General features: G+C 55.1%; 11 protein-coding genes across 11 annotated transcripts; 6 read left to right on the top strand and 5 right to left on the bottom strand.

Moving 5' to 3' along the window:
* The first annotated feature begins 56 nt into the window (after positions 1-56).
* On the top strand, positions 57-2,001 carry BAUCODRAFT_35776 (carbohydrate esterase family 5 protein). The gene is made up of 2 exons (XM_007679851.1): positions 57-978; positions 1,037-2,001. The coding sequence occupies exons 1-2, from the start codon at positions 534-536 to the stop codon at positions 1,726-1,728; spliced, it is 1,137 nt and encodes a 378-aa protein (XP_007678041.1). The 5' UTR covers positions 57-533; the 3' UTR covers positions 1,729-2,001.
* Positions 2,002-2,061: 60 nt separating this feature from the next.
* On the bottom strand, positions 2,062-5,689 carry BAUCODRAFT_111512 (uncharacterized protein). The gene is made up of 2 exons (XM_007680176.1): positions 4,926-5,689; positions 2,062-4,858 (listed from the first exon to the last, which is right to left on the bottom strand). The coding sequence occupies exons 1-2, from the start codon at positions 5,554-5,556 to the stop codon at positions 2,310-2,312; spliced, it is 3,180 nt and encodes a 1,059-aa protein (XP_007678366.1). The 5' UTR covers positions 5,557-5,689; the 3' UTR covers positions 2,062-2,309.
* Positions 5,690-6,170: 481 nt separating this feature from the next.
* BAUCODRAFT_35773 (uncharacterized protein) lies at positions 6,171-7,599 on the bottom strand. The gene is made up of 2 exons (XM_007679850.1): positions 6,385-7,599; positions 6,171-6,328 (listed from the first exon to the last, which is right to left on the bottom strand). The coding sequence occupies exons 1-2, from the start codon at positions 7,260-7,262 to the stop codon at positions 6,298-6,300; spliced, it is 909 nt and encodes a 302-aa protein (XP_007678040.1). The 5' UTR covers positions 7,263-7,599; the 3' UTR covers positions 6,171-6,297.
* A 652-nt stretch (positions 7,600-8,251) lies between these two features.
* On the top strand, positions 8,252-9,797 carry BAUCODRAFT_35771 (uncharacterized protein). Its single transcript, XM_007679849.1, has 3 exons — positions 8,252-8,753; positions 8,813-9,152; positions 9,208-9,797. The coding sequence occupies exons 1-3, from the start codon at positions 8,751-8,753 to the stop codon at positions 9,729-9,731; spliced, it is 867 nt and encodes a 288-aa protein (XP_007678039.1). The 5' UTR covers positions 8,252-8,750; the 3' UTR covers positions 9,732-9,797.
* Positions 9,798-10,832: 1,035 nt separating this feature from the next.
* BAUCODRAFT_551524 (uncharacterized protein) lies at positions 10,833-11,958 on the top strand. The gene is made up of 2 exons (XM_007680175.1): positions 10,833-11,327; positions 11,386-11,958. Exons 1-2 carry the CDS (start codon positions 11,203-11,205, stop codon positions 11,864-11,866), a joined length of 606 nt encoding a protein of 201 aa, XP_007678365.1. The 5' UTR covers positions 10,833-11,202; the 3' UTR covers positions 11,867-11,958.
* Positions 11,959-12,320: 362 nt separating this feature from the next.
* On the top strand, positions 12,321-12,911 carry BAUCODRAFT_124163 (uncharacterized protein; the record flags this gene model as incomplete). Its single annotated transcript, XM_007680174.1, has 1 exon — positions 12,321-12,911. One exon carries the CDS (start codon positions 12,321-12,323, stop codon positions 12,909-12,911), a length of 591 nt encoding a protein of 196 aa, XP_007678364.1.
* Positions 12,912-13,276: 365 nt separating this feature from the next.
* On the bottom strand, positions 13,277-13,881 carry BAUCODRAFT_73558 (uncharacterized protein; the record flags this gene model as incomplete). Its single annotated transcript, XM_007679995.1, has 2 exons — positions 13,277-13,600; positions 13,678-13,881. 2 exons carry the CDS (start codon positions 13,879-13,881, stop codon positions 13,277-13,279), a joined length of 528 nt encoding a protein of 175 aa, XP_007678185.1.
* Positions 13,882-14,309: 428 nt separating this feature from the next.
* On the bottom strand, positions 14,310-15,878 carry BAUCODRAFT_35767 (uncharacterized protein; the record flags this gene model as incomplete). The annotated part of the gene is made up of 2 exons (XM_007679848.1): positions 14,310-14,422; positions 14,481-15,878. A coding segment is annotated over one exon (1,121 nt), but the record flags the coding sequence as incomplete, so codon positions are not given.
* A 211-nt stretch (positions 15,879-16,089) lies between these two features.
* BAUCODRAFT_35765 (uncharacterized protein) lies at positions 16,090-17,117 on the top strand. The gene is made up of 3 exons (XM_007679847.1): positions 16,090-16,270; positions 16,327-16,338; positions 16,396-17,117. Exons 1-3 carry the CDS (start codon positions 16,185-16,187, stop codon positions 17,006-17,008), a joined length of 711 nt encoding a protein of 236 aa, XP_007678037.1. The 5' UTR covers positions 16,090-16,184; the 3' UTR covers positions 17,009-17,117.
* A 216-nt stretch (positions 17,118-17,333) lies between these two features.
* BAUCODRAFT_73468 (uncharacterized protein) lies at positions 17,334-19,001 on the bottom strand (the record flags this gene model as incomplete). Its single annotated transcript, XM_007679986.1, has 2 exons — positions 17,334-18,347; positions 18,399-19,001. The coding sequence occupies 2 exons, from the start codon at positions 18,999-19,001 to the stop codon at positions 17,334-17,336; spliced, it is 1,617 nt and encodes a 538-aa protein (XP_007678176.1).
* A 452-nt stretch (positions 19,002-19,453) lies between these two features.
* Positions 19,454-22,931, top strand: BAUCODRAFT_551155 (glycoside hydrolase family 31 protein). Its single transcript, XM_007680173.1, has one exon. It carries the CDS (start codon positions 19,872-19,874, stop codon positions 22,497-22,499), a length of 2,628 nt encoding a protein of 875 aa, XP_007678363.1. The 5' UTR covers positions 19,454-19,871; the 3' UTR covers positions 22,500-22,931.
* The last annotated feature ends 367 nt before the right edge of the window (positions 22,932-23,298 follow it).

Raw genomic sequence — 23,298 nt, 5'->3', positions numbered from 1 at the left:
GTGCGGCTTGGGGGGTTTCAAGTTCGCCAAATCCCACTGCCCGACCTCAACGGGCACGCAAAACTGGCCCTTTTTAGTTACTTACCGAACAAAAGGCTAAGCGCACCCGAAAAGGAATCAGTCGACTACTGTGGGGGTTGTTGACAAGGCGAGGTCCGCATAGCGTCTTCTAGAGGCAGAGACGACCGCCCGAAGCCTCAGTCCGAATGTGCCTAATTCATCGCCCGATATTTGTCTCAGGTGGCTTTCAACCGTCTATATGCCGGCATTCACGCCGTACACGACATCTAGGTGGTCAGGGCGAGTGCGGGATTGGGGCATACAGCAAGGATCCGAATGCCGCTAACGCGTCCCTTACGCGTCGTCAAGCGCCATGAAAAGGAGAGATAGCACTACTCTCCCTTGGGATCACATGGGTCCGTGTTGAACGAAGGTGGATAAGCTTTTTCGAGGTTCGACAGTCTCTTTACCACAAGGTCTTGTTTTCCACCTCACATTCACACTCCCTCCACACACACACTCGCTTTGTTACCATGCATTTTCTATCTTTTTCCGTGTCTTTGGCCCTTTCGCTCTGCTGCGCAGGCGTTGCACGGGCTCAGGATCCGTGTTCTTACTGCGATGATGTGCATTTCTTCCTAGCCCGTGGCAACAACGAGCCGTATCCTGGACGGCAGGCAGCGCTTGTTCAAGCGACCTGCGATGGCATCAAGAATTGCGGATATGAGAACCTGTACTTTTCGGCCCTGTATACGGATCTGTACTGCCAGACGGCGTATGACGGTGCTGTTGCCGGCCATGTGCAGATGACTGCCTACGCGGAACGGTGTCCGAACTCCAAGCTCATCCTGGCTGGCTACTCGCAAGGCGGACAGATCGCCAGCGATATCCTCGGCGGTGGTGGTGGGTACTCCTTCAATGGATGTTATCAGCCGCAGACTCCACCACTGAACCGATCGACCAGCCCTGGAAACAAGAGTAAGTGCCACCCATCGTTGCCCACCACATGAGTTGGGCCGGTTCTAACGACACGCAGTCGCTGCCGTTATCATCTTCGGCGACACCCGTCATACCGCGAACCAGCCCTACAACTACGGCAACGGCTCAAACCTCCAAGGCTACTTCCCGCGTCCCGACTACCAAGTTCAGAACTTATTATCTTATGCTCCCATCATGAGGAACTGGTGTGTCTCCACCGACCCTATCTGTGCCGCAAACCAAACCTGGTTCAGCGAGACGAGCCATCTGTCGTACTACAACACGGACTCGCAAGCAGCAGCATCCTGGATCCAGTCCGTCGCCTCGCTGAGCTTGAACGACCCGTCGTTTACCACTTCAATCTTCACCAGCTACTCTGGCACAGTGCAGAACTACGCCACCGTGGGCACGGCGACACCGTCCGGTACCGTCACCACCGATGCTACTTGGACCCAGATGACCACTTACTCCGCGTGTACTGCTACCTCATACAGCCGGAGCAGCTCTTCCATCAACTCAACCTCTTTCTACTTGGCCACCAGCGCGGCGGCGATCAACTCTGCGAACGCAACCGCCAGTCAGAGCATCTTCCCGATCACGTCGAGCACCGGCGTAGCAAAGATTGCCGCTACGACGAGCGCAAGCATCGCTACTGCGTCGGCAACTGCACAGTCTGCTGGTGTCACACTTTCAATGGGAGCTCAAGGCATTGTAATGGCGTTCGTCGTCTTAGCATTGGCGCTATATTAAGCATACGCGTTGGGGGACACAAAAGGCATCGACTTTCTGGGTTCATGGGAGCATTGCGCGGGAGCATCTAGGCGCCAGATAATGACAATAATGTCGGAATTGGTTGGGTCGGTGCCATGGGTACAGACACTGTACATACATTTTACATCTAGACACTCGCTCTGCTATAGACATTAATGATCGATAACTTAAGCGAGCGCTTGCCGTAGGCATGTTTTATTTGACTTGGGATGCTTGGGACCACATCTGAACATGTTGTTCGTCGCTGCTCGCTGGTCCAATATGGCCTGCGGCCTAGGGAGCAGGGACAACGTGCCTGTTCCTGCTCGCTGATTAGTGCCATGTCTGCGGCGGTATTGATCGACTTGACCAAGATGGGAGTGAGATTGGTACAGCGCTAGGGCGAGTAATACAACTAGAGCTTCTGGTCTGCAACGCGTGCGCTAAAGCACGTACAAATCCCCAGTTGAGGGTCGCGCGTCTGCAGACAGCGTAGCTTTCGGGCACCCACTACCACTTGACGGAGAACTCACAGCCGCCCCTCATACAGTCGCTGCTGAACTTTTATCCATTGCTTAAGCTTACTCTTGCAACACCTTCTGGCACCGTTCGCAGGCCACCCCTTCCTCCTCAGCGGTATATTTCCAGCAGCGCACACATTTCTTGCCTTCGGGTGGTACCACCACTACCGTGACAGAGTCGTCACGGCCATCGGACCCGGCATGGACCGCCTGTGAGAATCGCCATGCTGCCACTACGTCGGCTTTAGTACCGTGCTCGAGCACATGCGCTTTGCTGACGACCAACAAGTCTGCAAGCTCGCCGTTCTGGTGCCATTCGCGTACACGGTGGCCAAGCGGATGATGTTTGTCTGCAGGCATGATAATCTGGACTTCACAAGCAAGCCCGCTCTTCACCTTGCCGGCGCGCCGAGCCTCCTCTTGCGCGAGCTTCACCGCTCCGCTCAGTCTCTCGAAGTCTTGCACAGCCCGCTCAAGCTCAGTCGCCGCCTCGTCTGTCAGGAAGCGCGGTTGGTATGGCGCATTCCAAATCCGTCGTAGCGGATGCTCCTCGGTTTCTTTCAGATATAACGGCATATGCTCCCACACCTCCACCACTAGGTGCGGTGTAGGTGCAGCCAACATCCTCAGCAACTCTCGTAATACGATGACAAGCACAGCTTGTGTCTTCTGTCTCTCTGCTGCAGAGCCAGTGTACAGCGTATCCTTGCATATCTCGAAGTAGAAAGCGCTGAGATCGTTGTTCACGAAGTTGCTGATTTCCTTCGTTGCTTTATGGAATGCATACTCGCCATATGCCGTATAGGCGGCGGCGCTCGCCTTGGACAGTCGGTAGAGGCTAGCTTTGTCGGAGAAGGTGAGCTTCAAGTCGTTCTCATCTTTGCGAGTGGACGGCTTGTAGTCCGCCAGCACACCTAGCAGCCATTTCACCGTCACCCTGTACTTCTGCAACGTATTTTGCACATCTTGCAAGAGCGGCACCGCTATCGTGACGTCCCGCGTGTAGTCAGAAGAAGCTACCCAGAGGCGAAGAACATCTGGACCTAACGAATCGTACTTTGGCTGCTCGGTAGACGCGTCGGATACCTCGTGCTTACTGCCACCCTTCTGCTTCCTTGGCTTGATTGGAGGTAACAGGCTCCCATTGATGATCTGCTCCGGCGCAATGACATTGCCTATGCTCTTACTCATCTTGCGGCCTTCTGCATCAAGCGTGAATCCATGCGTGATCAGCTTGGCGTAAGGCGCCTTCGCATTGTGCGACTCGCTTACATCTTGCACGGCAACGTGCGTGAGAAGGCTGCTCTGAAACCAGCCACGGTGCTGATCTGTGCCTTCGATATAGACGTCGGCCACATTACGTCCATCCATTCTTGGCTCGAGCGTCGTCCAAGTCGTACCGGAATCGAACCACACGTCCATTGTGTCTCTACCACGGACCCATTTGCCCGGCTCCAAGGCAGGATACAGCCATGCCGGATCGTCTTCGGGGCCGTCAAACCAGGCGTCTGTGCCTCGCTCCTCAAGGACGGCAATGATATGCTCAATGCTTTCTTCGGTGATGCAGGCTTCTCCCGTCTCTTTGTGGTAAAGCGCAGGTATCGGCACGCCCCAGGCTCTTTGCCGGGAGATGCACCACTGACTCCTACCAGATAAGAAGGCACTAAGCCTTGTCTTACCATTTTCTGGTATGAAGACGACATCCTCGAGAGCACTGAGTGCAGGCTGCTGGAGCGCAGACGCATCAGCGAACCATTGAGCCGTCGCCCGAACGATAACCGGCTGCTTGGTCCGCCAATCGATCGGGTTCTTGTGGACAAAATGATGGCTTGCGAGAAGAAGGCTAGGATTGGTATGACTAGGGAGCCTGGAGAAATGCGTTCCAGGCTCCCGAAGCACGTCAAGAACCGCCTTTGCGCCATCGCTCTGAACATCAAGCCCCATCAGTGCACTCCTGAGTTCTGCACTGCCTTCCGAAACAACTTCAGCGGTGTACCTGCCTTCATCGTCGACTGGGGCAAGAATCGGTCCAATACCATTTGCTTGGCACACCTGGTAATCCTCCATGCCGTGACCAGGCGCCATGTGTACTAAGCCTGTGCCAGAGCTTGCGGTGACAAAGCCGGCTGTCAGTATTGGCGAGTGGCTGTGTTGAAAGGGATTGAGGCATGCTGCTTTCTTGCCGGCCAGCTGAGATCCAGATATGCCACCGCGTATGGCCTTCACACGCATGGTAGTGGGAAGGTATTTAACGACGTGGTCAATGCGATCCGTCGCAACGAGTAGATGCTCTGTGCTTTCATCGGAGTCAAGTGAGCATGATCCGGTGAGCCTATCAAGCTCAAGAAGACTATAATTAATGTACTCGTGTACAGCAATGGCTTGGTTGGCTGGCAAAGTCCACGGCGTGGTCGTCCAGATCAGTGCGAAGACTCTGGCCGGTTGAAGCAAGCCGGTCGCGACCAACACCTCTGGGAGGGTTACGAACGGCATCTTCACAAAAGCTGCCGTACATTGGTGATGGTCGTCATACTCAAGCTCCGCTTCTGCTAGGGCGGTGCGGGATGATGAAGACCAATAGACGGGTCGATGATGCCTCGAGATCAGACCTAAATGGTATCATTAGCACCTTGATTCATATGCGGCGTGCAGCGTGCGTGCTGACCTTCAGCGTACCTTTCTTCACCATTTCCTTGAAAACGCCAAGCTGCTTGACTTCAAACCCCTGGTCCATAGTCTTGTATGGCTCGTCCCAACAGCCCATAACACCCCATTCTCTGAAGCTTGCCTTCTGCACCTTGACCGTCTCAGTGGCCAGCTCACGTGCTCTTCTTCTGATCTCGCTAGCACTCAAGCCAACTCCTGCGGCTGCATTTGCCTCTTTCCGTGGCGCGTCTTTCAGCGCTCTCGCTCCGTCTGTCGGGGTCCTTGCTTGCTGCAAAGCCTTCAGCTCTATGGGTAAGCCATGACAGTCCCATCCTGGGCGGTAGTGCACCCGTCTACCCCTTGCAAGCTCCGACCGTAGTACGAGATCCTTGAGCACCTTGTTCAGCGCATGTCCCACGTGTACCGCCCCATTAGCATAGGGTGGACCATCATGCAGCACGAAGCTGTTCCGCTCTGGTCTGTTGGCGCGCTGCCAAGCATACAGGTCATCTGCGCATCGTTGACGGTACTTCTGAAGCTGCTCTGGCGAAGCGCGAGCCGGAAACGCTGATCGAGGAAGCTTCAGTGTCGAAGGCCAGTTCAGATCCTTACCCGGCTGCAATGCGGCTCGTAGGACGCGGGAGGGTCCACTTGCCTGCATCTGTCCAAAGCAACATCGTTGGGTTGTTGTAATGTGCCATTCGCGGATTGCCCGGTCAGACGTGACAGCGAATTTGCAGGCTTCTTAACATTGATCAACTTTATATTGCAACCAATAGCTGGATTTAAGCACATATGGCCATAGGTCGCAGAGAACAGAGGATCCCGTCCGCTCTCCTGTACTTAAGCTGCGATCCGGTGGATTAGTACTGCGGTGGGTGACCACGTGGGAATACCCGCTGCTGTATGTTTTATTTTGTTGGTCCATCTCAATTAGCGTTTATCAGCACCTGGATATTTCTCCGTTATGGATCCCGAACGCGTATCCTTCATACAGGACTACAAGAGAAATCGTGAAGGCAATTAGGCGGAGCGAGAGCTGTCGAAGCACAAAGCCGCTCCCTCGAGGTCGAACACTTTCATCGCTCATGGAAAAGCAGGAAAATAATTCAACTTTGAAGCATAGACATTAGAAGAACTCATGCTGGAGACAGCTACGAAGGTTTGCTACACTCTTCGCTATGCTGAGGGAGGCTTGTTTGATCCATGCTAAACCTGCTTTTACTCGAAGCCTTCCATAGCCCTCACGACGTACATATCGGACACGGATGGGGATGGAGTCTTTCCGGCCAATCTCTTTTCCGCATGGTGGCGACGACGGCGTGCGTCAAGCGTTTAGCGGCGATTCAACGCCAAAAAGCCAGCCGATTGTGATGCGGTAGGACTTAGAACGCGACAAACTCTAGACCGTCTCGATGTACCGTTTCACCTCCCTTTTCAAATTGTTAGTGCTTGCTATTGCGTCTGGACAACAATGCGTTGTACTTACCAGTCCGTCACCGCCTCATCCCACAACCTGATTTCGTGCTCTCTCGTCCCCGCAAAATGCTCGACGAAGTCATCGCCAAACACTTCCCTGGCCACACTACCATTCCTGTTGAACCGCGCCGTCGCCTCCTTCAAACTCTTGGCAAGCCTCGCTCCGCCGTCTCCAGCAGTCCCTACTTCCTCCCCCTTGCCGAGGGGTTTGACTGGAATAGACAGTTTCTTCTCGATGCCTCGCAAACCAAGCGCTAGTATGGCAGACATGACGAGATATGGATTTGCATCGGCACCGGCCACTCTGACTTCTAGTCGCGTACCCTTCGCCGGGGCTGTCGGAGGCGCAATCAGCCGTATAGATGCAGCGCGATGTTCAAGACCCCAGGACACAGTGACCGGTGCCCAGAAGTTCTCCACCAGACGTTTGTAGCTATTGATCGTTGGTGCTACGATGGGCATGACGTCCGCTAATCCATCGAGTACGCCAGCTAGGAAGTGTCGGCCCAGGTCGCTTATATGCCGCAGATCCTCGTATGGCGGGTTCGGATCAGGCTTCTCCCGCGCAAGGAGGTTCTTGCCCGTCTTCGTGTCTGTCAGCGAGACATGTATATGCCCGCTGTTACCCGGCAAACCCTCCCTTGGCTTAGCCATGAAGCACGGGGTGATGCCGTACGTACTACTCGTACTCTTGACCGCAAGCTTGAACAGTGCGGCTCTGTCTGCCATTTGCTTGATCTCACCATACTCGAGTGCCGCCTCGTAGACTCCGGGGCCAGACTCGGTGTGCCAGCCTTCAATGTCGCATCTGAAAGCTTTACAGCTGGAGAAGATGTCGTAGTACCAGTCCTTGTTGTGTACCGGTCGTGTCAGCGAATAGCCAAACATGCCTTCTTCCAGGCTTGGTAGGCTGTTGACAGGATTCTCTTGTAGAAAGGTTGCGGTCGTGCTCGAGTTGCGTTCGCTCAGCCTTGGCGCAGCAGAAGCCGCTTGTGGTGCTCGGAACGTGAAGAACTCGTACTCGGCTGATAGTACAGCAGTATCTGATTAGCCAGTCTCTCTCAATGGACATGGCAGGGCACTGAATGGGAAAGTCAGGCCCGAGATAGCCAACGGCGTTGCTTGGGAAAGACTCACCGCCAGCCAGCGCACCCATGCCCATTGCCTCCAGCTTAGCACATTGTCTCTCCAGTAGGCTCCGCGGACATGCGCTCAGGCTCTCGCCTTCTGGCTCGCGGAAGCTGCAAAGGAAGAAGGGTGTATTGCTTTCCCACGGAATGCGTCTGAAGGAGGATAGGTCAACTTCCGCCAAGATATCTCGGTATCCATTTTCTTTGTTGCTGATCTTGAGCTCCTTGAAATACGTCTTGTCGTGCATGTCCCAGCCGAAAATCACGCTGCAGAAGCCGAAGCCAGATTCGGCGATGGACAAGAATTTCTTCTTCGACATCAGCTTGCCCCGAATGATGCCGTCAATGTCGACCCCGCCCACTTTGACACTGACATCGTTCTGAAGCAACTTCGGGAGGTCGGAGTGTGTGAGTTCGGAAGGGTCGTCGGTAATAGCCATGCTCGCGTGCGTGCTCGCGTGACCCGATGTTTCCGCCTGGTAGCTGGACTATCACACGGCGGAGTCCGGCTGCTCTGGCTAGCCACGACGTTATCCGAAACAGTCTGAGATCCCTTTAAGGCCCTCCTCTATCGTAGAGGTGCGCGAAAGCATATGAGTTCAAGATCGTGGACGGAACTTGGAATGATCGCCCGCTAGCGCTGATCATGGTCGCGTGGCTAATGCGGAGGCGCTCGGCTCCAGCCGTTGGTCCGACCTCCTCTTTGCGAGGTGTTCGCTCTTTATGATCCTATACCAATGCTGACTACATTACCCCTTTGAGAAGCCACGGCGTATGCCACAGTCAGCCTCGCCTTGTACGATGTTAACATGGAGCATAGTGTCAGGCTCCGCTCACGAGCTGAATCGTAACCCTATGCGCCAAACTCCTAGCGATTCGGACGGCGATCGACCGAGCTCTGCCACGAGCCCGGCCATAGTAGTTGTCGATATATGATATTCATAAGCATCCGGCAGCGCTGGTGGCCCATATCCAATCTTTCTCTGCGCTGCAGTGTTACAAGGTTCCATCGCTGAAGGTCTCGTCGGTAGGCTTGGCAATGTTACGCCAACGCTAGGGTTCGGGCGGGACTCGGCGACTAATCAAGGTTATCATTTCCGGCGGTGACAGCAACATCACTCCAACAGTGACTGAAGCCTCGTCCGGGTCCACGCATAGCGGTCTACGATCGCTTCGCTCTCTTGCCTCTGTCAACATCTTCTGCTCCTAACAGGATTCGCTGCACTCTCCCAACCTCAACGGAGATATGGTTCGTTACATTGCCACCGACCAGTGATCAGATCCAGATGGACTAACAAAGCGGATAAGGCTGACATGAATGGCACTTCTGCCCATGCCACGCGAGGCCGTCTCGCTGGAAAGAACGCCCTCATCACTGGCGCTGCAGGCGGGATTGGCCTTGAAACGACCATCCTATTTCTGCGTGAGGGAGCATCCGTCCTGATGTGCGACATTTCGGAGCCAGCGTTAGCCAAAGCGATCACTAAGGCCAAGGAAACAACGCCGCATATGGCCGGCAAACTCGAGACGCTGAAGTGTGATGTCTCCAAGGAGTCAGACGTCCAGGCTGCAGTTGAGCAGCTCGATGCGTGGGGTGGCGTTGACATCATGTTCAACAATGCTGGTATCATGCATGGTGATGATGCGGGTGTGTCCTGCCCTCTATAGGGTCGTTTGATTACTATTGCTGATACTGCCGAAAGACGCCATTGACACGCCCGAGAAAATTTGGGACCTAACTCAAGCCATTAACGTCAAAGGGGTTTGGTACGGCAGCAAACACGCAGTCATATCATTGCGCAAGCACAAGAAGAATCGAGGCAGCATCATCAACACAGCTTCGGTGGTCGCACTTGTGGGCTCCGCGACACCGCAGTTGGCTTATACTGCGTCGAAGGGTGCAGTCCTCGCCATGACCAGAGAGCTTGCCATCGTGCATGCGCGCGAAGGCTACCGATTCAACGCTCTTTGTCCCGCACCGCTCAACACTCCGCTGCTGCAGGATTGGCTTGGCGACGACCAAGCGAAGCGGCACCGGCGGGAGGTGCATTTCCCCACGGGCAGGTTTGGAGAGGCGATCGAGCTGGCGCACGCGGTAGTATTCCTGGCGAGTGATGAAAGTTCGTTTGTCAACGGCACGGACTTTGTGGTGGACGGTGGCATGACCAAGGCATACGTGACGCCGGAAGGGCCAGCCACGGAGCCGCCAAAGAATCTGGCGAGGTGAACGAATACCTTGGGTAGCAATCATAGACATGGGTGTTTGCTTACCAGCGTGGCGCTGGCTCGGCGGTTTGCTGGGGCACAGATGGCGCTATAAACTAGAACGGTATTCATAGAACACCCTCATTCACATCACTTACTCCGCCTTAGCAGGGCTCGGCCCACAGCCCTACTAAACAATCAACGCCAGCCTCTTCACGTTATATACGGACTTCGACTGACCTATCTGAACTCGACACCATCTTCGAACTCTCAACAAACACGAAGAAGATGACCTCTATGGATCTTCACCAGAGGGTTTCCCAGACTTTGCCTTCTTCCCTATCACGGACAAGCAAGCCGTTGGTCTCGCCTACGGTGGCTACTGCGCGGATCCATGTCATCGTGAGCTAACGTGAGGCCGCCAACTCCCGAGGTACACGGTTTCAGGAGACCACTCAAGTACTGACGTGAAATGCTATGGCGCAATCGAGGCGTGCCTTAAACCGAAAGTGCTTGTGCTTCCGAGACGCAAGTCCGACATCGGGCAATTCAGTATTGTGCATGCAGCTATTGCGACCAGCCCGGCCATCCACGCCTACATGCTCATACCGGATGCCCTCCGGATCATTGATCAACTTGAAGCTTCACGGAAGATGCAGGCTGCACCCTCATCCGCAGCCCCGCATGCCAGCGGTATGTTTTCTCCGACCTGCATCGTTCACCATCCCAAGAGGCCTTCTTGCACCGCCCTGAGCACTGAGGAAATCAACGTCGTGACTGGGTCCAAGAAGCTCTTCGCAGATGAAGCGACTACTTAGGACTTTCTGCCTGGCAACGGATCCGAGAAGCCGCGTTCGAACAGTAAGATGGCAAAGGCGTAGCGAGGCCTTACAGGACATGTACCGCCCAACCACCCATCAAGTCTCAATGGCAGATGGTTGAGGTCCCGGAGGAGGATGACTTTGTGGTCGTCTAACGGGGAGGTCCTGACGTGGGTCACACTTTGAGCACAAGAGGCGGGAAGCGTCCATGGGCGGCTAGGCTTGAGGCGAACAATCCAGGGGACGACTTTTGCTCAGCGATTCCCTTAGCAGTCATGCGCTCTGAGTACGGCAATGGGCGAGCCGCCGCACGGCGCCGTTACAGCGTCATGCTCCAGCGGAATTTAGATTGTCTCATTAGACCACATCGCTCCGCCACCAGCAACACAAATCGGCGAGCTTGCCAGCCTTTGTACAATGAAAGCCGAACGCATGCGCTGTCCCACAACCAACCGCATTATCAGCGTTGTCGGCTTTGCGTTGTGGCATTCACTAATATCATGCTCAGCCTTGCATTCACCATGCACTTCACGTGAAAGGCACGGGCCGGCGCTCACGACACATTCGGTGATTTGATACAACACTCACACGCACTTTGCAAACCTGCTATATAAATTTCCGGATTCGACCATCGCTCCCACGTACGCTCCAGCCAGCGTTTACGACTTGCCGATGGCAGGCCTAATGCGTAAAAGGACGGTCTCCAAGGAGAGCTACTGCAGTCCAATTACCCAAGCCTTTGCGGTTACTTTAACGGAGAACGGTCGCTGTGGCGACTCTTCACACTCAAAGACAGCGTGAGTCTAGCTTCTGTGCACATGATCCCTAAAATTGGTACTGACACCGGCCACTTAGCTCGGTCACCTTCTGCGCCGAAGAGAAGGCGGCCATCATCTTCTCGAAGGATGCCTCATACGCTGTCGTCCATAATAGCTTGGCATCCAGAGTTACGACGGAAACCCGGCCGGCGACATCACTTTCACTGACGCTGCTACGGCAGTTTCAGCGTGCCGAGTTAGCGGAGTCTGGCAAGCTTGGTCCGCCGCCAAACGCCAAGCTGGTGTCTCCTGTCAAGACAAACAGTGAGCAGGCGAAGCCATCGTCGACACCGTTTAAGAAAGGAGCGGGTGGGCCATGTGCGCCGGCTACTGCAGCGCCAAGGATCTCTTCTCATACGGAGCCAGACCTCGCCTCCGACTCAAAGGTGGCCGGAACAACGCAGGTCTCCGATATGGGAGCTTCTCTCGCAGACGCAGATGCGGATGATGAGTGGGAAAGGATCGAGGAGGCCGAGACTGAGGACAAATGCTACGTCCTCGTTTCGAAGATTTGTTAAGATGTGCCCAGGTATGATGGCCTAGTGGCCCGCGGGAGTCAGCGAGGTGGTGTTGCAACGTTCTCAGCGTGGCTGTCGAAGCCTTGCGCCCGTGAATAAGGCCAATTTGAGTATACATCTTCACGTCTGTGGGATGCTGTGACGCGGAACTCCGTCGCCGACAGCTCCTTACCAGTATGCTAGATGCCCAAGAACGGTATCACCTGTCAACTCCAGGCATCAAGACCGTTCACAGCGTCGTGCGACCGACATCTACTTCGCGTCTCTCTCTCAAGGCACGGCCCGCCGCTTTACGGCATTTCCGACGACTCGGTACGCGCGCTCCGCGAAGGGCGTATAAACCTTCCCGTACCTAGATGTTGTTCGGTCTCCAACTGTGTGCGGCTCAGACTTTCGGATCCTGCACGCAAGATGACGACGACGGACAAGATGGTGCCCAGCCAAATCAGCGGAGATGGCTACATCAAGCCGGTTAGCCAAGAACTCGCGCAGGAGATCGCGTCTGTCGGCATCTGCGGAGATCCAGAGCATTTTAAGCGGACGCAAGTTGCCTGCCACTCAATCGAACGAGGTGTTGCTGACACAGACACCACAGTCCGATCGCGCGATGCACCAAGGAGAAGAGCGTCGTCGTGTTCATCGAGGACGCGTCGTACGGCGGGATTCACCGCCAGATGGCCCCGAATCGTCCTATTCTACTCGGCCAGCTTGCGCCCAGTGGCTGAAGCTTATGCACGACCTCCAACACGCCCGGCTAGGGCTGGGAGCCAGCACGGAGAGAACCAGTCCGGCAATTGTGCCAGGTGCCGAGCATGTTAAGGGTGCGGCCGCCGTTCGTGCAGGCAGCGTGAAGATCGAGCCTGCAGCGACCTCCAAGCCAGCCGGGGCCGATGCGGTAAAGGCTGCCAACCAAGTCCATAAAGCCAAGAGAGAATCGCCTAGTCGCATCGTCCTTGGTCCGAGTAATAAGCAAACAAACGACCAGGACAATGCAAAGACCTCCAAGCTGTCAGTTGCTCTCAAAGAAGCTGCGGACTCGTGTTAAGCCGCGAAGAAAGCAGAACAGGACAAGGCCGGTCGCAAGGTCGCAGCGGAGGTTGGAGAACCGGACTGGGTAATGGTCAACATGAGTGAGAACCTGAATTGAGTTTTCGTTTGACCGATATCGAAAGCGCCGGAGGTTCGCGCATTCTGCAGAGGTCCGATGAGTTGGTGCTCAACATCCTGCTAAACTGGGCAGCAGTGAGCTGAAGTCAGAGCAAGCATTCAGCCATTTTGACTCGGGATAGGACGTTTCCGGGCAGATGTACACCCGCTGTAAACCGTAACCTAACACTTGTAACGAAGACATACCCATTGAACCATCGAACAGCATTCACAGTTGTTTCCACACTCTCAACTTCCGACACGCTATTTCGGGTTCTTCACGCCCTCAACCACACTCTCCGGCTTCGTCACCACTTTCTCCAGAACACCGCCCTCCTTCTTCAGCTCATTCTTTACGCCCTCCTGGCCCTTGAGACTCTGCTGGTACATCAACGCCCTCGTGACTTGCGTCAGACCTACACAGGCCAACAGCGCGTTGACGGATGCTAGGAACAGATTCCGGGGCTTGATGACGAAGCACCAGCGGGTCCAGATAGCGCCGGTGGTCATGAGTGCGGCATTCTGAGGGATGGACAATGCAGAGGCTGGCCGGGCGAAGTCGGCGGCGCCGGCTAGGACGAGACCCCACTGTACACCATAGCCTTTAGTACAGGTCTCCAGACTAAGGGCTGCGTGCCTTCCTGATACGGAGGTGGATGACATACCTTCATAATGGGAGCCCAGAAGTGCACCGTCTTTGGTCCGACGGGGCTGTTCCAGAACTTGGTGAAGCCGCTCTCCTCTACTACCTTGGGTGCCTCAACCGCGGAGGCGCTCTCCGTTGCGCTGGCGTAGGCTCGTCGTTGGGCGAAGGTGCGGAAGGGTTGTGGGCGCAGAGCGCGCAGACCGAAGCGGGTAGCTGTCGCCATATTGACAGAGTGGAAAATCGGCGAGGAGTGAAGATGCGTCGTAGAGTGAGGGAGCTGGAATGAGAGTTGATGGAGGTGAGATGGTCGTCAGAGGGGGTTGCCGGAGATGCCAAGACCTGGCGATCTCTCGGAGTTAAGGGTACTGGAGGATCACCTTTGAAGATGCGACTTCAAGCTCTCTCAAACAGACAGCTCCAGCTCCAACCCTTCGATTGCGCGTCGTCGCTGGTACAATGTCAGGGAAGTACGCCTTCACAAAGGCGCTGAAAGAGTTGCGTTTCCATCACTGCCAAACAAGCGACCACTCCAATGCCGTACGGTACGAAAAGCACACATCACACGAATAGGAAGCGATCATTAAACGGCTTCAGTCACTGACAGCTTGCTGAAATGGATGCCAGATCATTCCTTACGCGCGCATACCCGACGATGAAGCACCACAACCCGCACACTCCCATTATGATCCGGGAAGCATTGGACATACAGCCTCGTGTGTTTGCGCGGTATGAGTTCGGCAGGGAGAAGCGGGTAGACCTCAATGGTGCAGTCACAAACGAAGCTATTGTGGGTCGCGCACATCGCCGCTAACATGGAGGTAGGGCTGGACGACAAAGGGATCGAAGATGCAGTCACAAAGCTGGTGAAGGACGCATAATGACCGCACAGTTACCGTCACGGCTAGCAAGGCACAACCACTCGGTCATGCGAGTAGCTTCTCGGGATGGACGAGCTGCTTGAGTGTACATAATGTACAATAACAACCAATTGATAACCGGCGATCTGCTGAACCCGTAGCACACAAGCGCCACCCTGGTGATACAAAGCATTTTTGACAGCCACACTGGACGTGGCGACCTTGACCAAACATCTAGAATATCATGAAGCAACAACTTCGCCAAACCGGTACTGACCCCACGCCAAACCTCCCTCTGCCATAGTCCACAACTGCTTGCCACTTTCACCGCCAGCCGCACCCGCCACAACGTGTACTGGCAGGAGGTGCTCGAAGCTTGGATGCGCCTTTCTCGCATCAGGCCTTTTGAGCAGCTCAGTCATGGCCTCCCTCCTCTCCTCCGGCTTCGTCTCGACTGCCGCTTTTAGGCCATCTTCGAAAGTGACGGCATAGTTTGTTGAACCTCCGAGGCGTCTACCAAGATCGCGCAAGTTATGCACCGCCATGCCCGACCCGATAATCTGCACGCCCTCGTCGCGCAGCGAAGAGAGTGCCTGACCGAGAGCGTAGTGCCGCTCCGGGTCTTCGGAATCATACAGACTGACCTGCACAATAGGCACATTCAACGGGTTCGTCTTCGGATCGAACATTACCATGAAGCCAGCCCAGACGCCATGATCCAGGCCGCGGCTCACACCCTCGGCATGGACGCCGTTCTTTCGGAAGGTTTCGATGACCTTACCAGCCAACTGTGGGGAGCCGCGGTGCGGATACTGCATCTTGTAGTAATGCGCCGGGAAGCCGTAGAAGTCGTAGATAAGATCCATGTCCGTCGCTGTGTTGACCTCGACGGCATTCGGTCCATCCGCTTGCCAGTGAGCGGAGAAGACCACGACGGCTTTCGGCTTCACCTCTTGCGTGATTTCACGACCGATGGCTTGCAGCTTTGCGTACGCAGGATGCGAAGTTTCTTCCATGATGGTTGGGCCGCCGTGGCTGACAAAGTATACTGGCGTGCGAGGCATCGCTCGTGAGTTCGCGATCGAAGCTGTCGAAATGTCTTGAAGCTTCCACCAGTCCAGGTCCAACCCGAAGCGTTCGTACAGGGGCTTAGCAATGTTCGTGTCGTTGGTCCTACGGTAGAATGGCTGGAACGAACAGTCCTTGCGGTTGACGCCTACGGAGTCGCAGACAACGATACCTAGGTATTGATGCGGGAAGGCTAAGGAGTAGTGATCTGTCCAAACACCAAGAGGAATGGGAATGGCGGCAAGAAGGACACCCAGAAAGAAGAGAGTGTGCGCGTTGAGGAAGTTGGGCATCGCGAAGGACTTATCGGAGTACGGAGGTCTACGGAAGATATAGACGCTACCTTACCTTAGCACCTACTTTGCTCGCGGAACGAGGCTTAAGCGCTCCGAATCAGGCGTTAGCCATTTGATACCTATCTTACGATACTCTGCTTTCGTAAGCTTGAGTTTTGATACAGTCAACAGCGGAAGGCTTCCGCCGATGGAATAGACGTCATTCGATGTCCAACGTGGACGACAAACAGATCAATTAGCTAAGATTGCTTTGATATCACAGAGAAGCCAGCTTAGCGTTCGCAAACGGCAGAGTATCGGCGGAGATGTCTTCCTCGAAGGCAGCCTTGGTGGTACCGGCCCTCAAGCGCCACACCTCCACAGTTATTGTAGCGCACGGATTGGGAGACAGGTGAGGCTCTAGCCTACCGTCTTGCCACCGCACAACGTAGGCTGACAGTGATGTAGCGGCGCAGGGTGGTAAGCTGGTATCTCATTTTCGGACTTCCTTTCTCCAGCTCACACGGAATGGCGTAGGATGTTCCTGGCGGACCAATGGCGATCCGCCAACAAGTTCCCGGAAACCAAGTTCATCTTTCCCAATGCGCCCCAGATACCGATCACTGTGAACATGGGCATGCGTATGCCGGGTTGGTATGACATAGCCGACTTCGGCGACCTTGCCAACCGATCTGAAGACGAAGCGGGCATTCTACGATCGCAGAAAGTCTTCCACACACTCATCTCAGACGAGATCAAGGCCGGCATCCCAACCGAGCGGATCGTGTTGGGTGGTTTCAGTCAAGGTGGTGCCATGAGTCTGATGGCTGGGATTACCTGTCCTTCAAAGCTCGGCGGTATCTTTGGGCTTAGCTGTTATTTGTTGCTGAAGGATAAGGTGCAGTCACTGGTGCCTAAGGAGAGTCCCAACAAGGATACGCCTATCTTCATGGGCCATGGCGACGCAGATCCGGTCGTTAGGCATGAGTGGGGACAGTTGACGGCGAATATGCTGAAGCAGTGGGGTTGGAATGTCGACTTCAAGACGTACAAGGGCTTGCCCCACAGTGCCGCTCCACGAGAGATTGAGGATCTAGAGAAGTATCTGACCGAGAGAATACCGCCTGTCGGTGACAAGAGTGGCTATTGACTAGAGCCCGGAACGGAGAAGGCGCCGTACGATGCAGGCGAGACTAAGATTGTGATTGCTGTTGCTTTGCTCGTGGTTTCATGGCTTGCCACTGTCGCCCTATGGCGGGTGTGGAGGGGTCGGTAACGGGCAGCTGCCCGTCTTACGTCCAGAGACGACCATCTGGCCGGCGTGCGAACTGCGGACCCCCTGCAAAAAGCTGCAACAATGCCACTGAAGCATAAGCACATGACGCTACATGAAGGTCAACAGCGGAAGGTCATCATTGAGTGCAAGCATCGAGTCGTTCATCGGTTCATGAAATATACACAACAGACTGACGCGCTTAGTATACGTAGATGAAGTCCTCATTCTTCAGGTCAGTCAAGTCATCAAAACCCTTCTCACCGACGCCTCCAGTCTGATGCGTGTCATTGACAGCCTCGTCATGCTTCTCAAGCGCCTTCTTATCCTCCATACTCAAATCGACAACCTTCGCCGCCTTGCCTAGCCTAACTCTCTCCGCCGCATGTTTCTGGTTCAAAATGCGAACCCAGATGACCCCCAAGCCCACAAGCACAATGATGACGACGAAGAGCGCCAAGTCAGCGCTAAGCCCGCGGTGGTAGTAGGGCGCATCGCTCGGTTTGAAAAGGTTAGGGCCGATAATATTGCCCGCGGACGCGCCTATGAAAAGCACGGCGGTGGTGACCTTGCGCTTGGTGTCGCCACCGGTGTTCTGGCCACTCCAGCTGTAGATCAGCGGGCTGATGGCCGGGTAGACCGAGGTGATGTAGTAGCCGAAGAGTAGGATGCCACGGTTGTTCTTAGTACGCGGAATGCTGAGCATGAGTGACAGCCCGATGATGGGCGGAATGCAGAGAAGGGCCAGCATGAGCGACTTGGACTTGAAGCGGGTTGCGCCGAAAGCGGCTCCAAGCGTCACGACGAGCTGCACGGCGCCAAAGGGCATGTTGAAAAGAAGCGTTTTGAACGAGCTGAAGCCGAAACTCTTGACAATGAGTGGGCCGTAAGTCGTAATGCCGCCGGATGGGATCGAGACCGCGGTCAGAAGGCAGAACCAGATCCAAGTCTTGACGTCCGTAAGGCACTCCCAGACATGATCCCACCGCCACACACCAGATGAGACACCCATTTGATTCATCCTAAGCCGCTCAATAGCTATAAGCTTGTCGTCACCCTTAAGGAAGCGTGCCTGCATTGGAGAGTCTGGTAGGAAGATGAGGACGATGACCGAGAACGCAGCGGTCAGGCAGCCACAAAAGAGGAAGATGATCTGCCATGGGCGGAGTGTGTGGGAATCAATGTGGGCAAGGCCCCAGCTAAGAAGGCTGCCGAACTGCATAATACGTCAGTAGGCGTGGCACAATGTTTGGCAAGGTGAGCTTACGATGTTGACTATCCCCAACATAGAGTACCAAGCGGCGTTGCGATTGGTCTGCTCGTTTCTCCGATACCACATTTGTACCAATGCGATGAATGTGGGTGCGACAGACGCCTCGAACGATCCGAGGACGAACCGTGAAGCCATCAGACCGCCAAAGTTCTTGCTGCCAACCATGCCGCACAGCGTGATGCCCCAGCAGAGCACCATGACACCGATGAACTTTCCAAGCGGAAGCTTTACCAGGGCGAGAGCAATAAGTGGCTGCCAGATGAGCTGGGCAACATACACGATGGCACCCGTCCAGCTGTATTCCAGGCCGACGAGGTGGGTGTCCTGGATGATGCCGAAGACGGAGGCATAGCTCAAGGCGGTCTTGTCGAGTGATTGCAAGCAGTAAATGACGAGTATGATGGGAAGGATATGTAGGTCGATGGAACGCAAGATGCGCGAGTTGTCCGCTGGTGTCACAATGACGGAGTGGCCAGCTTCCTTAAGGAGGAGGGCTGCCTTGTCCTTGCCTTTGACGGCCTCATAGTCGGCCGCGCCAATGGCTTCGACAGTCTCAGCGTTGATATCGCCAGGCTTCTGGTCGCGCGGGTCTACCATTTCAATGGCAGTGTCGTTGTGATGAGCCGCCATGAGTGGTATGGAGTCCGCGTGGCTTTCGTCGCTTGAGTCTGTGAAGGTGAGCGCAGGAGGATGCCGTCTCATCTCACCTCACCCGCGCTCTAGCCCGTTCTTATAGCGTGAATGGCCACACGGCAGCCCTCGTCCCTCAATCCCCGCGTCTAGATGGCAATCAATTGCCGCTCTGGGGACGTATTCGGAGACTCCGCATGGGCAATTGCCTTACGGACGCCGCCACATGCACCGAAATGCGTCGACTGGTCGGGTGTACACACGGCCGAGACTCGCCTCGTGATGAAGCATGGTTCGCCGCGGCCATGGTTTAGCGATCCTTAGCGGTACTTGTCATCAATGTGCAGCCAATCATTTGGTGTGGGGTACTCCACACTCGACAACGGCTTGCTTCGGACTCTCGTCGGCAAAGACGTCCACGGAATAGCGTCGGCCTCTGACAGTGGGCCTCGTCTCGAGCGTTGCCGAGGAGAGAGTCAACTTCATTTCTGATCACGGTTGGTTTGACCGACAGTGAAGAAGATATTACTTGGCCAGCGTCATGTCATCAACTGGAGTGCGCCCGCCACGCCATATCATACAGACATGTTGTCGGCTTTTGAGAGGACAGCACGGTCATTGAAAGACGGCTCCTGCTCCTCTTACGAACCTTCTGTGGATCCATCTCGGTAGGTTGTTGCTCTTGCTGCGGAGTCAAGAGAGGTCCGCTCATATAACCTATGATGGATCCGGCCGTTGGCGTGAATATGCTTAATACAGTTCATATATGACATCCTAGCATACTGTACCGGGGCATTGCTTTTCCCTAGATCGTGTTCAAAGACTTTCGTTTCCAAGATGCCGCAGAAAGAACTGGTTCTGTATCGCTATGAGCTCAATCCTTCCAGCAAGGCCGAGGGAGCTTCCGTCCGACTTACAAGCACAGAGAGCGGCAAGCCTGTAATTTTCTCCTTCCAAGCCGTAAAGCCTGGGCTATTCAGGACAACGTTCTCCTCTGCAGACCACCCGTTGCCACCCTTTCCAAGTGCTCACAAGCCCACAACTGACAACTCAGCATTCGTGGTCTCCGAACCCGATAAAGACTCCAGGACGTTTCAGTGTGACAACGTGGAAGCTAAAGTGCAATGGAAGAACGAGCCCATCGTCTCGGTTGGCTTCTCTGGGGAGAAGCCACTTCACGAGGACCTACCGTTACGCTCATACGCACTGGATGGCCCGGGAGTCGCCCACTATACCAAGTATGCCCGCGGTGACCTCCACGTCGGACTAGGCGAGAAGTCAGCACCTATGGATCTGTCCAATCGACATTTCACGCTCACCGCAACCGATTGCTTCGGTTACGACGTCCTTCGGAGCGATCCAATGTACAAGCATATTCCACTTCTCATACGCGCAACTCCGAACGGGGTAGTTGCGACATTTTCAACTTCTCACGCCCGGGGTTACTACTCCGTTGGTTCTGAAATGGATGGCATGTGGGGCTACTTCAAGGTCTACCGCCAGGACTTTGGTGGACTCGAGGAGTACACGATGATTGGCCGAACACTGCAGGAAGTTATCACTTTATACGCTGGGCTCATTGGATATCCTCTGCTTGTGCCACGGTGGGCTTTTGGTTACCTTGGTGGCGGGATGAGGTACTCTATGCTGGATGAGCCGCGAGCTAGCGAAGCCCTGATCGATTTCGCCGACAAGCTCAAGAAGTACGATATTCCGTGCTCAGGCTTTCAGATGAGCTCCGGCTACACTGTTGCGGAGCAGGAGCCCAAAACTCGGAACGTGTTTACGTGGAACAAGCACAGATTTCCCGATCCCAAGGGCTTCTGTGACGAGTACCATAAGCGTGGTATCAGACTGATAGCCAACATCAAGCCCTACATTCTCGCCAACCACCCTGCCTACGAAGGTCTAAAGAAGGATGGTGCTTTCTTCACCGACCCGCGCACGGGCGAGACAGGTATCGCCCGTCTTTGGAGCGCTGGTGGCGGCACAAGCGGAGAAGGCGGTCACATTGACTTCACATCCACGGCCGGCTACGACTTCTGGTACAACAACGTACGGAAGCTTCGGTTGGAGGGCATGGACTGTATGTGGAATGACAACAATGAGTACCTTCTTCCCTCCGACAACTGGCAGATAGCCCTAAACAGTCAAGCTGCACACGAAGGCGCTATACCCGAAGCTGACCAAAAGCGTAACAACGTCGGATTTTGGGGACGCGCAATGCACACCGAGCTCATGGGCAAAGCCTCCCACGATGCGCTGCTCGAGGCGGTCCCGCATGAGCGTCCTTTCGTCCTTACTCGATCTGCCACAGCCGGCACGATGCGATACGCCTGCTCATCCTGGTCCGGCGACAATGTTACAAGCTGGGATGGCATGCGTGGCGCCAACGCCTTGTCCCTCAACGCAGGTATGTCTCTTCTCCAATGTTACGGCCACGACATTGGCGGCTTCGAGGGCCCACAGCCATCGCCCGAACTGCTGGTGCGATGGGTGCAGCTCGGATGCCACAGCCCGCGGTTTGCTATCAACTGCTACAAGACCGGTAATGACAGCCTGATTGGTGATGTGATCGAGCCGTGGATGTACCCAGAAACCCTACCGGAAGTGCGGAAGGCTATCATGAGGCGGTATGAAATGATACCGTACATATACGGCCTGATGCTGCTGAGCACACGTACCGCATTGCCTCCGCAGCGCTGGACAGGCTGGGGCTACGAGAGCGATCCGGAGGTGTGGACTAGTAAGCTCATCAAGGACGGCGAGACACAGTACTGGCTCGGCGATACTCTGCTGATTGGTGGTGTATACGAGCCTGGCGTTCGTGACGCCAAGGTTTACTTACCTCGCAAGAGTACGGAAGACGCAGGCTTTTTAAACACGAACGCACCGTATCAGTACCTCTCCGCCGGCCGCTGGCATACCATCTCCTCGCCATGGAGGGACAGCATACCAGTTCTCGCACGCGTTGGCGGAGCCGTTCCCGTGGGTCTGAACCGACAAGTGGTGGCGCCTGGTGACAAAGCTAATGAAGCGAGCCTACCTGCCGACGACTGGCGTGGAGTGGAGATCTTCCCGCCACCTGAAGAGATGAGTGATAGCAAGACGTGGTATAGCAATACTTGGTTGGAAGACGATGGCATCTCACCCCCACCCGCGAAAATCGCAGGGCTCACGGTCAGCTATGTCGCGTCACCGAAAGAGGTCGCGGTAAAGTTTCAGCAGGATGTGGGTGCTTTCGAGCCGCCTTGGGTCGAGAAGGGTCTTACTGTCGTTCTGCCAGTAGGCGATAGCAGGAGCGTAGCATCTGCTGGTGGCGCTACGGTCGAGCCCAGAAGACCGGACGAGCAGGGCCGTAGGAGATACCACCTCGTAGTGCAACCCGAGGCTAACGGGCACGCTGAGGTCAATGGCTATGCCAAAGTGAACGGACATGCGTCCGTTCGTGCGCACGGTAAGTGAGTAGTTGCAACTGAAATGGAAAGTATTGTCCGGCATCGCGGACGAATTGTTGGTCAGAAGACATCAATAGGATGCGATGGCAAGACCCATGTAGTATCCACAGCGTCGAAAAGTCTGGGAATCTACATCGCGGTCATCGCGATCCTGTTTTGAGCGTGAGAAATGCTTATACTGGTGTGAACGGTGTGCATAAATAGTGGGCATTGAGGACTCATCGACGTCTACGCCTGCCAACCCACAAACGCCCAGCAACGGCACTCTGCAGCGATGCTGCCGCCAGATACTACTTCCTCAAGGTTGCAAACAATGTGCACATGTTGATCTTAGCGAGTTGTAGCCTTGACCTTGGGCGCTGCACCCTTAGCGGCCTGCTTGCCAACAATGCTACAAACCATGTTAGCACAATCTCTGCACGGCCAGGCATCTCAAAATGATGAAACTCACCTTCCCTTCACCTGACCCGTGGCAGCCTTGGCCGCACCCTTGGCCTTCTCCGCCTTCTTCTCACTCTCCGACAGCTTCTTCTTCTCCTTGCCCTCAGCAATAGCCTTCTGGCGAGCAGCCGAGCGAGCTTCGGGTCGCATGGAACGGCGCTCCTTGATCACATCAAGCGAAGCACCAACAACGGCACGCTGGCTCTTCACTTGACGGCGACGGCGGGTCTTGGCTTGCTCCTACAACAGACTGTCAATAAGTGAACTATTACATTGTCCAGTGTATGGAGATAGTACCTCTGAAATACCCTTCCTCCGCTGCCTCCGGCATAGCACTGTCCAAGCGATACGGCGCGGGTTCTTGC

This window comes from Baudoinia panamericana (genome assembly GCF_000338955.1).
Source record: "Baudoinia panamericana UAMH 10762 unplaced genomic scaffold BAUCOscaffold_9, whole genome shotgun sequence".
NCBI classification, from domain to species: Eukaryota; Fungi; Ascomycota; class Dothideomycetes; order Mycosphaerellales; family Teratosphaeriaceae; genus Baudoinia; species Baudoinia panamericana.
The sequence above is the reverse complement of the archived record's forward strand: the minus strand, read 5'-3'. Positions and strand labels throughout refer to the sequence as shown.